This window comes from Euprymna scolopes, chromosome 46 (genome assembly GCF_053919585.1).
Source record: "Euprymna scolopes isolate OS-2025 chromosome 46, ASM5391958v1, whole genome shotgun sequence".
NCBI classification, from domain to species: Eukaryota; Metazoa; Mollusca; class Cephalopoda; order Sepiida; family Sepiolidae; genus Euprymna; species Euprymna scolopes.
Window position 1 is genome coordinate 73,652,896 of NC_136527.1, and position 11,406 is coordinate 73,664,301.

Genomic DNA, 11,406 nt, shown 5'->3' on the forward strand with positions numbered 1-11,406 from the left:
TTTTAATTTAATTATAATTTGATTTTTTAAATTATCAATCACATTACTAAATATTATATTAGCTCTAGGATATTTACCTATCGAGCTTATTATATATCTAAATTACAACCAGCACTTTTTCTTTCCTGTATTTTAATTAAACTAGTAATTTCACTATTACATTAAAATACACTCTGCTCTTTAGACTATTGTTCTAATCTTCTTTAAATTTATATATATATATATATATTTTATTTCTTTATTATTTGGTGTAAACGGTTACATATGGTCGCTACAAATAGTCATCTGTTTCAGTCAAAGAGACTTCATCAGGCGACCTGGAACCTCTCGACGCCAAAAAGAAACAGATGGCTATTTGTAGTGACTTTTGAACACCTCAAACCTGGATATATATATATATATATATATATATATATATATATATATATATACATACAAATATATATATATGTATATATATATTTGTATATATTTGTAGTCATCGACATACAGTCCTGTTTTGTTGTATCACAACTCATCAGTGCCGCTAGACTAGCACCTTTCCCAAGCCAAGGATTGAACCTAGAACCATCGCGTTGACAGTCAGCAGTTCTACCGATCGACCCACGGGAGCGGCGCTTGCAAATAACCTCGCCAAATGTCCATTTAAAACAAACATCGTCCACCACTTTTACAGTGCTCTGGTTATAAACAAAGAGCGAGCTTCGCATTTTTCAACCAATTAAGTAATTAAATAGCGGGTGAGATTACTTACATTATTATATAAGTAATATATATATATAAGAAAAGAAATTGAAACTGTAAGTTAAAATTTACAATTAGACTTGCCTGGGTGTTTAGAGGTGTGCGTGTTGGGTGGGGATGGGGGATAAAAACAAAAGAATAAGCGAAGTAGGAACCCTGTTTAAATATTATACATATATATATATATGTGTGTGTGTGTGTATATATATATATATATATATATATATATATATATATATATATATATATATATTTATATATAACTACTTCATTTACTCACATAAACCTAATATACGAAAGTATAGATTTATGCGTAAAGGGCACGGTGGATACTAGAAAGCTGATTGGCTAACTAAAATCTCAATAGAAGAGGAGCATATAAAAACGATAAACAACCACAGAATTCACGCATAAGCCTGACGGATCCTATAGTGGATGAAACGCAGAATATTCAGTGTAGCTTAATCGCCATATGTATTTTATAAATTACTATTTATATATATATATATATAAAAACAATGTTAAAAGTTCTTTAAAAAAAATCGTTGCACGGGTGTTTGTGTTGGAGTGGGGGGGGGGCTTTAAAAAAAAAAAAACAGTTTTGGTAAGTAGTTAAGATCGAACCCAAAACCTTGAGGTGAAGGTGGAAAAGAAAGTGTGCTAACAACCTGACACGTTACCCGCTCGGCCAACAAAGAGCAACTGAAGCACGTTTGAATTTATTTATTAAAAACAGAATTGACACATGCCCGCAGTGAAAGTTAACTCTGCTGCTTCTATTTGACCTCATTAATGAGGTCAAATAGAAGTATCGGAGTTAACTTTCACTGCGGGGCAGCTTTTGGGTTTGTTTACCCAACTTTGGCTGGTTGTTTCCCCAAGATGTTTTTTCTTTGGTTAGGGGGGGAAAAAAAAGGGGGGATTATCCAGATTGAATAGCAATTGTCTGATATAAGGAGTTTGCCCCCACATTGATCAAAGATGATGGTAGTGGATCCCCCGGTGCGATTGCTGGGAACAGTTTTTAGCTTTGAATTAGTTTCGGTTTTATACAAAAAAGCTGAATGAACACAAGACGGGCTGAAATAGCAAGAATTTTGTAAAAATTGACGTAAATAAATCAAGACTCAACGCGCATTCCCAAATCCTTGATATTATCATCTAGAGGATATATAAACGTGAAGGTGGAAATGAAATGGAAAAAAAGCCAGACACCTCGGCCGCAAGAGGAGAGGAATTGATAAGCGTGTTAAGTTAGTATTTATAAATTGAAATTGACAGGTGCGAGGAAGTTAACTCGCGTGATGTTTGACCTTGAAGCATGATGTAAGCAATGGCAGTTCAGCATTTAAGATTTTGTGCGGGACAGCTTTTATCGAACTTTGGGGAACGAAAAGCAGCTCCCCCCGATTATTAGGGGAGTGTCTTGAAATGAAAGACACCACTGGCCGTAGGGCAGAGTGCTGGATATTCGAATCGAGTTTCGCTTTTTTTTTTTTTTTTTATATATATACCACAAAGTGAAAGCAACATGCGGCGATCCAAAAATGTGGAATATTTATCTTTTCAAAGTCGGGCAAATTAAATAGACGGGCAACCTCCATTGTTAACTTGTAGATATTATGATTTAGACTTGATATAAAAAGTTTTAAGAATGAGCGACCTCCCCCTCCCCCTCGAGAACCCGCCGGAAAAAAGCCTTTTGCGGACATACATAAAAATGCACACACACACAAACGCACATTTTCGCTTTTTTATATATAGATATAGATAGCCAATCCTCTATTGATTATTATATTGTACCCAATATATATAGCAGGGTTCGTACAGACTTGAAAAGTCCCTGAATTTTGACTTTTGCCTTGAAAAGTCCCTATTTCTATTAACCTTGAAAAATTCTTGAAAAATAGAAAATGTCCTTAAAAGGCCTTGGAAATCGTTTGTGTCGAAATATCAAAAATACAATCCAAATAAATATTATTAAATTATTTTTCAAGTATTAATAAAAAAAAAATATTATAAAAATACCATTAAAGTATTTTTTTAGATATTGAAAATAAAATCGGAATACATTTTTTTTTGAGATTGCATCGAACGAAAGCTGTAAATAGTTGACCAGTTTTGTTACGCATGAGACAACTTGTAAATGTAAAAAACTACTTCATGAAATAAAAGATAAATGAAAGTGATTTCTTCTGTTAAATTTTTTTAATTTTTTTAATTATATCACTAGCAGTTTAGCCCAGCTTTGTTTGGGCCCTATGTACTGTTCATAACTTGATGTTTAATATATATATATATATATATATATATATATATATATTAAACAGTTTGACTCATGTACAAGTAACCTACATTAAAATTTCAAGTGTTTAGACCCAAAATTGGCGGAGGAGTTTGGTAGAGTCTACAAAGGTCAACTCTTTCAACTTTAACCTCTTGGCACCCAAATTTTTGCCCAAATACCGATTAAAAAGCTTGCTAACATGTCTAAATACACTTTATTTAAAATTTCAAATGTTTAGACCCAAAATTGGCTGAATAGTTTGTTAGAGACACGTGAGACAACTTTATGCAAATAACTGTGTAACTTTTTAAAACAACTTTATGAAATAATGAGAGATAATTGAAAATGACTTTTCCTGTTGTGAATTATTAAGTTTTTTGTTTTATTATATCGAATTTGGGTTTATTAATTTATTTTATTGCGGACTATTATCCTCATTTTTTTTAGTTGTTGTTTCATGATGTTTTGGCCAACTATTCCTCTGGCTTTCGTCAGGTGGTAACTCCGAATCTCCTAACTGCATCTTCAGCAATTACTGTCATCCATAGTTTTCGTCGTTTCCCCACGTTTTGGCCAAGTAAGTCTCTAGCCAGCTTTGGGTAGGATTGAAACCGCTATCTTCACCTGGAACCATAGAGATTTAACATCTCTATTCACTGTGCCATGGGCCCCGAACGAAAACTGTAAATAGGGGCCTGTGGCGCAGTTGATAGACGTTAAATCTCTATAGTTTCAATCCTATCCAAAGCCAGCCAGAGGCTTATTTTTTTTTTTTACATGGTGGTCACCACTTATCAAGGCCCAGAGGTCACTCGAGGATAAGGGTTATTGCGTGTACAGTAATCAATGAGATAATATCGTAGTAATCGTTAGTAATGGAGATTTGATAAAGTGTCTTACTTAAGAGGGCAGTTTATCAGGAATTTGTTTATGTTGGACTTGAAGACATCCAGGTTGTAGTCAGGTGGGAAACAAGCAAACGGAAGGGAGTTCCACAGGCGTGCACTTCTAAGAAAGAGGCTTTGTTCATGAAATCTACGTTTTGATTTAGGCACAGATAGTGGGGAAAATTATTGACAGTGGTTTCAGCTAGACAGGTGTTTTTCGTGAAAGATTGGCGAGGGAGGACCAGAGATTGGAGCTCAAACAAGCACTTGCCATGGAAATAACGATAAAACAAGGATAGGCTCGCAACGTCTCTTCTGTGGGAGAGAGGTTGCAAGGAAGAGAAAATGGCATCCCTCAATAAGCCACAAAGTCTATTTTGTACTCTGTCAAGGCAGGATAGGCTGTTTTTAGCAGCTCCTGCCCAGATGTGGCAGCAGTACTCCATCCTTGGATGTACTTGGCTTTTATATAGATAGAGAATTGCAGTGAGATATCTTCTGGAGCAGTAGAAGGATCCCACCATTTTTTCAGCGACCTTGGAAACAGACTTGATGTACGTGTTCCATTTCAGATCAAGAGTATAGGTCAATCCCAGAAGCTTGTCAAAACATGGAGCCTCTCCAAGACGAGAGCCATCCATTTCAATTGATGCCAGATGGGGATTTTTTTTACCCCTTTTTCAAATCGCTGGGGATTGTAAAACAAACCCCAAATTTTGTTTTGAAAATTTGAATTTTGTCTGGAGAAGGCCTTGAAAAACTTTGACATTATCATCTGAGCTATCGTCAAATGAATAAGAAATAGTTAAAAATGAACCAACTTTAACATATTTTTGGCACTTTTGCGGTATTCGGGCGAGCGCCATGTTTTTTTTTTTTTTTTGGACTGTTTCACTAAACTGTCACCAGGTGGCGCTTTTCGGTTTCATTTAAATTATTTTATTCTTGACCCTTCAGTGTTGCTTTAATTTGTAAAATGTTTCATTAAAATTATTTATTTGTTCGAAAAAAAAAGAAAAGCTATTTTATAAAAGTCCAATGTTGCTTTCATTACAAAATTGTTTTCTTAAAATTATATTTTCTTAAGCAAATTTTTCAAAAAATACAATTATATTTTGATACATTTTTATGCAATAAATCTTTTGGTTTTCAAATATTTTTCTGTTCGGAAAAAAAAAAAAATCTTGTTTGTTACTTATTTGCCACGTTATTTTACTAAGAAGAAATTGGAGTTACCACCCCCTAACAACAGCCACCGTCTGCATACGGCAAAAGTGCTCCCCCCCCCCCCCAAATGACTTTTAAACAAACAAAAAAAATTCTTATATTATCAAATAATAAAAGAAGTATTTTCGGTGCTTATGTATTTTTGGTAACACGCTATTTTTAAATATCTTCTTTTTCTTTTTAAATTGTTAGGTAGAAGCACAGAATAGTTACAAAACACCCTACCCTCCCCATGTTAAGAACGGCTTTCGAAATAATATCGCTGTTATTTCAGCGAGGGTAAGAGAGAGAGAGAGAGAGAAGAGGGTGAGAGAGAGAGAGAGAAGAGGGTGAGAGAGAGAGAGAAGAGGGTGAGAGAGAGCAGAGAAAGAGGGTGAGAGAGAGAGAGAGAAGAGAAATAAATAAATAGAATAAAATATTTTCTTACACAGACTTTTAAATAAATGTCTTTCTTTGACCAAGAAGAAATTGGAGTTATCGCCCCTTAACAATTTGTGTATAAGAGTATTTTAAGTTGACTTATGCCTACCAAGTTCCTATCTTTAATGGCTAAAGACCAAATCAAATTTGTCCCACAGTTTCAAATGATCAGACCAAAAATTGACACAGTAGTTTGGTAGAGATCGTTCCTTAGATAGACAAGGTCACTTTTATTTATATACTAGCGGGGGTACCCGGCGTTGCCCGAGTGTTTGTTTCCGGGAGGGGGGGGGTTAAAAAATGTTATGGTAGGTAAGTAGGAAGGATCAAACTCGGAGTCATGAGTAAAAGTAGGAAAATAAAATGTGAAAAAAAGAACAAAAAAAAAACATCTGCAACGTTAACAGTTCGGCCACCAAGAAAAGTCCGTTCCAGTTGTTTAGGGAAAAAAAAAAAAAAAAAAACGACTACGGTAGGTCTGCGCGAACGTGAAAATATAATGTGAATTGTCCAGCACGCTAACCACTACGCCACAGAGCACTGCAGCTTAGTTTAGTGATTTTAAATAACTTCACATGAAAGAACTACGAAGCCAAACCAGTGTTCTCTTCTCAACTGTTCCTTGTGAACGATCCCCAAACTGTGTTAAGTGGTGGCAGGGGGAGGAGGAATTTATTAGAGAGAAAATATTTTCCCACTTCCATTGATCTTAATCGATTTTGGCCGCGACTTCTCAGCAGAAAAAGTATAGAAATCTAAGATTATCGAGGAATTTGAGAAATAATAAGCCTATAACACACCTCAGATATTGTTCTGCCGTTTGTGCATATTATATTTGCATGAAATATCTTGATTTTTAATCCTATTAATGTCAAAATCAGACGGGAAAAAATGAGTTCATTTTATTTATATAGAGATAAACTAGTAGATGTAGCTGGTGGTACCCTGGCATTAAACATAACGTTAAATTCTTTAAAAAGAAAAAAAAGAAAACAAAGTAAAAAAAATAAAGAACAAAAAGGAATTGTAATATGTGTCATGTTTTTTGTAAGTAAATAAAAAAAATACTTAAGCTGAGATCGAAACCAAAATCTAAAGACAGTGAGTCAAGTACAATAACCATTAGGCCAGCTTGACACAATCTTTAAAAAGGTACTTATTCTTAACATAATGAATCTGTCATGTGAATGATTCACGCATGTGCAGTCGTGAAATGGTTGACAAATTGATAAAAATATGATAAACCCCTCCCCACGTACCAATTTTTCAATCTTGACCCCCTAGCAACCCTTTCTTTCTGGATGGAAACCAATTAAAGTTTTCCACGCGTCTGAATACTCTACATACCAAATTTCAAGCCTGTAGATAAAAAAATTCATTGAGTATATAGGTTGAGAAGTGTCCTCCCACACATATTCTCGCTTGTATAGATATATAGATTTTATTTATAGATACACATAGATTATGACATGTGTTCCTCAGATCTATTCCCTGCTTCCTTTATTCCAGCTCGTTTGACTCATTGGTCTAGTGGTCTTCAGTTGCTTTAATACCTCGTATATGCACATTTAACAACTTTGGATAACAACTTTGTAGTTATTTAGAGATTTATAAAGAATCGGAATCAGGAAAAATTATTGGAATTATCCCATCACTAGTATATAGGTTAAGAGTTGTCCGAACACACACACACACACACATACATTCTCACTTTTATATATATACTAGCGAGGGGTACCCGGCGTTGCCCGGGTGTTTGTAGATGTGTGTGAAAAAAAAACAGGTGCCCGTGAAAAAAAAACGAAGCTTTTACGACGCGCAGTTGGAAAATAGTACCTATTTACTATGCCTCCCCACAGGACAGAGTTAGACACCAGGTTCGTTTTTTAACGTGGAGAAAAGGTACAAAAATAAAAAAAATTGTCTCAGTCGTGAAGGACTGATCCTCCACTGAAAGAGAACAAGAAATGGAAGTGCAGCATCCGAAGAACAGATACTACACTTTGAAAAAATACTTTGAAAAATAGTAAAGTGTGAAAAAAAAAAAAAAAACAGGTGCGCGTTTTTGATTGACGTGACGGCGATAGGTATTCAGCAGTCAGAATTTTGTGCGGGACAGTTTTTAATGAGGTCAATAAATCGGTTTGTTTGTTTTCAAAAACCCGCTCCCCCGTCTGATATGACGAAGTCGAAAAACGTTCACTGGCTCTGGGCCTGTTGTATTTATTTGCTTCCCCACTGAGCAAATTAGGTACAAGGCCATTTTTTAATGTGGAGAGAGAGGGAGGGGGGAGAGAAAGGGGGGACCAGCTCCCGAGAGGTGGGAAATAGGAGCTGGATTGTAACTGTTGGTCTGAAGGGTTGCCTCTACATTGACCAAGGTCAGATATGTAGGGTTACCCCCACATATGGTCTGTGCTGGTCTTTGCTTGCAACATCTGTCGGAACAGATACTACACCTTGATCTTGTCACCCGGGCCCCGGAGGGCTTTGGGCCTGTTTTATTTATTTGCTTCCCCACTGAGCAAATTAGGCACAAGGCCGTTTTTTAATGTGGAGATAGAGGGAGGGGGGAGGGAAAGGGGGGACCAGCTCCCGAGAGGTGGGAAATGGGAGCTGGATAGTAAGTGTTGGTCTGTAGGGTGATCCCCACACTGACCAAGGTCAGACATGTGGGGCTACCTCCACATATGGTCCTTGGAGGGCGCGCGGGCCTGTTGTTAGAGTCGAGTTTCGCTTTTTTTTATACCGAAAACCGAATGTAACGCGTGCCGATGCGGGAAATGTGGAATAATTAACGTTTGAAAGTCAATAAAATTAAATAGAGGCAAGCTCTGTGGATAATTCGTAGATATTACAATTTATAGACGATATAAAAAGTTTTAAGAAGTTGTGAAGCGAGCAAGCGCTCCTCTGAAAGAAGCCTTTCGTGGACATCAAGGAAAAGCATACATACATACACACATACATTTTCGCTTATATATATATATATATATATATATATATATATATATATAAAGCTGAACGTCTGTGTGTGTGTCACGAATAGGCTCCTATATGGTTGACTATTTTAAAAAACTGATCACATATAATGATAGAAGATGTATCGAGACACAGGAATGGGTATATTTGATCTGGCAGAATAATGGTTCATTAAAATTGTGGGGTCTGCTTACGCACCTGGTCCACAAAGTATGGAAATAAAAAATTTAAAAATTAAAAAAAAACGTTTACAAGTGTTTTCGATATAGATGTACATAATAATACTTTGATAAGTATGTTTTAACTTAAATAGGGATGGTATAATAAAATTGTGGGGTCTGCATTTGCGCCTGGCCTCCATAGAATGGAAATAGGCACAAACTTTAATAAAGACTTTTCATATCTATCTGCGTAAGTATACTTTGATAATTATGTTTCAGTTTGAAGAAATATGGTATAATAAAATTATGGGGTGTTCATTCGCGCCTGACCTCCATAGAATGTAAATATGTCACAAAGTTTAGCAAGGGTTTTTTTAATATAGATCCACAGAATATTGTGATAAGTGTTTCAGTGTGAACAGGTATGGTATAATAAATTTTAATGAGTGGCAAGAGGATGCTCTAGACTGAGAGAGTTAGCTCCTCCTATATCCATTTTTTTTCTTTCCTTTCAGATCCAAATATTGAGTCGGGACACGTCCAATTACCAGAAAAGGGAACAGGAATTGCTGAGCCGTCTCTGCTCGACCTCCGATAAATCCATCTCGGACATGGTTCGGCAGATGGAAGAACAATACCGAAACCTGCTTGACTGCCATCTAGCACAGTTGCGCAGCACGTACCTGTCTAATCTGCCCCCTATCAGATGTGAAGAAACTAACACCACAAATACCACCTGTTCTTCGGACAGCACATCCACTGTGACAGCAGTTACGTCGGACTCATTAATAGCCGAGCCAACTCTTCTTAGTACTCATCAGGCTGACCTGAACGGAGTGGTGGACTATCAGACGACGGCTATTGCGACCTCAATAGAACAGCAGCAAGAAGTAGAGACAAGCGGGACTACTGATACGGATGATCTCCATCAACAACGCCAACGGCAGGAGCATCTTGAATATATCGCGAATAAAGTCGTTGCCCGGCTCCAAGTAGCAAATTCTCACAACGGACAGGTTCACGACGACATTGTGATTATCACATCGTCGGACGATCATCACGTCCATCAGTCACAGGAAGAAGGCACGGGCAATAACGAGCCTTTGATAATCTGCACGTCGACGGTGGAGGAAGCAACGCTGGAAGAAACGGTCAGTTGTCACACGAGTGAACCGACAGACGAGACCACCACGACTGTGGTTAGCGAGGGTGACCCCCTTGATGGTACAGTGGAACAAGGTTGTGACAATGGGGAGTCGGACGCACAGGTACAAGTGTTGAGCATTATCCACGCCTCTGCCCAAGAGGATGTGGCGGCTACTACGACTACTGATACTACTACTGCTGCTGCTGATAATGGTCATCAGAACATTGATGATGAACTCCCGCCAAGCAAACGCCTCAGGACGGACAGCTAGCTAAAATAGACCTCCGCTCGTCTTCCTTCTTGTCTCTTCCCTCTCCCGTCATGGGGACCCAATCCTTGTTCTTGCATCCTCTTCCCCCGTCCATTCTCCCTCTTTTTCTCTTTCACATACTTTTCCTTCTCTTTCTTTACCCTTTTCCTCCTTCTCCTTATCCCTTCTCCCTCTCTCCCTTCCTCCATCCCTTTCCCTCTCTCTCTCTTTCCCCCTATCTCTTCTCCTCATTTTTCCCCTCTTTCTTCTTCCTTCCACCCCTCTCTCTTCCGCCATCCCTTTCTCATCACTTTGCTCCTCTCTCACCCATATCTCTCATTCCTTCCTTCTCCTTTCTATATCACCTCACCCTTCCTCTCTCTTTCCCTCTCTCTTATCCCTTCTCTTTTTCTCTCTCTCTCTTCCCTCTTCGCTTTCCCCCTTTGCTCTCTCCCTCTTCTCTCTCTTCCCTTCCCTTCGCCGTCTTCCCTTCCCTCTTCTCTCTCTCCCTCTTCCCTTCCCCCCTTCGCTCTCCCTCTTCCCTTTTTCCCCCTTCTTCTCTTTTCTTTCTCCTCACTTTCTCTTTTTCTGTTCTCTTTCCCTCTATCTCATCTTCTCCCCTTCTTTCCATTTCTCTCTTTTTTTCTCTTTTCCTCTCACCTCCCACATTTTACCTCTTTTTTTTTTTTTCCCCAACTCTAACCCTCTCGTCTACCTTACCCAACATAATACACACGAAAAAAAGAAAACAAAACACAAAGTTTGCTTTTGAAAGATCCTGAAATACAAAGTCATCAAATCCTGTTATCCCTTCACGCATTCCGATCGACATACGCAGTTAAAGGAAGAATGAACAGTAATACGACTGAGTACGTTTTCATGAACCATAATACTTGACCTTCTGCCGTCATTCTGGCTTGAAGTGGGAGTACCTGTCAGGTTTCCACAAATACGTTTAATACAAATCTGCCCTAGGTATGATACGAAAACTCTTCAGTGGTACGCACAGGAATAAACGCTCTCGAGAAGAAACCCCATGAATAAATATTTTAAAGGATAGAGAACTTGAAGTGTAAACCTTTTTTACCAAAACTAGTTTGGTTTATTAATCGGTGTTCTTTCAAACCAGCGCATTTCAGATGCAAACATTATTACGTACTTCTGTCTCCTGGCGAAATTGTTATAAATTCCAAAACTTGCATAAAAATGATCCCGTGAACGATACTGCAAGAAGTATATGAAATAAAAAAAAAAAAAAAAAAAAAAGTCAGTCACAACTATATTCGATAAAAGATTGTTTA

General features: G+C 37.6%; 1 protein-coding gene across 3 annotated transcripts in view; it reads left to right on the forward strand.

Annotated features, from left to right (window-relative positions):
* Window positions 1-11,164, forward strand: part of LOC145270162 (uncharacterized) — a 77,799-nt gene extending 66,635 nt beyond the window's left edge. For all 3 annotated transcript variants that reach the window (XM_080125776.1, XM_080125779.1, XM_080125777.1), the window contains exon 8: window positions 9,224-11,164. In XM_080125776.1, the coding sequence (XP_079981902.1) occupies window positions 9,224-10,126 (903 nt within the window). In that variant the 3' untranslated portion in view covers window positions 10,127-11,164. The remainder of the gene's footprint in view (window positions 1-9,223) is intronic.
* The last annotated feature ends 242 nt before the right edge of the window (window positions 11,165-11,406 follow it).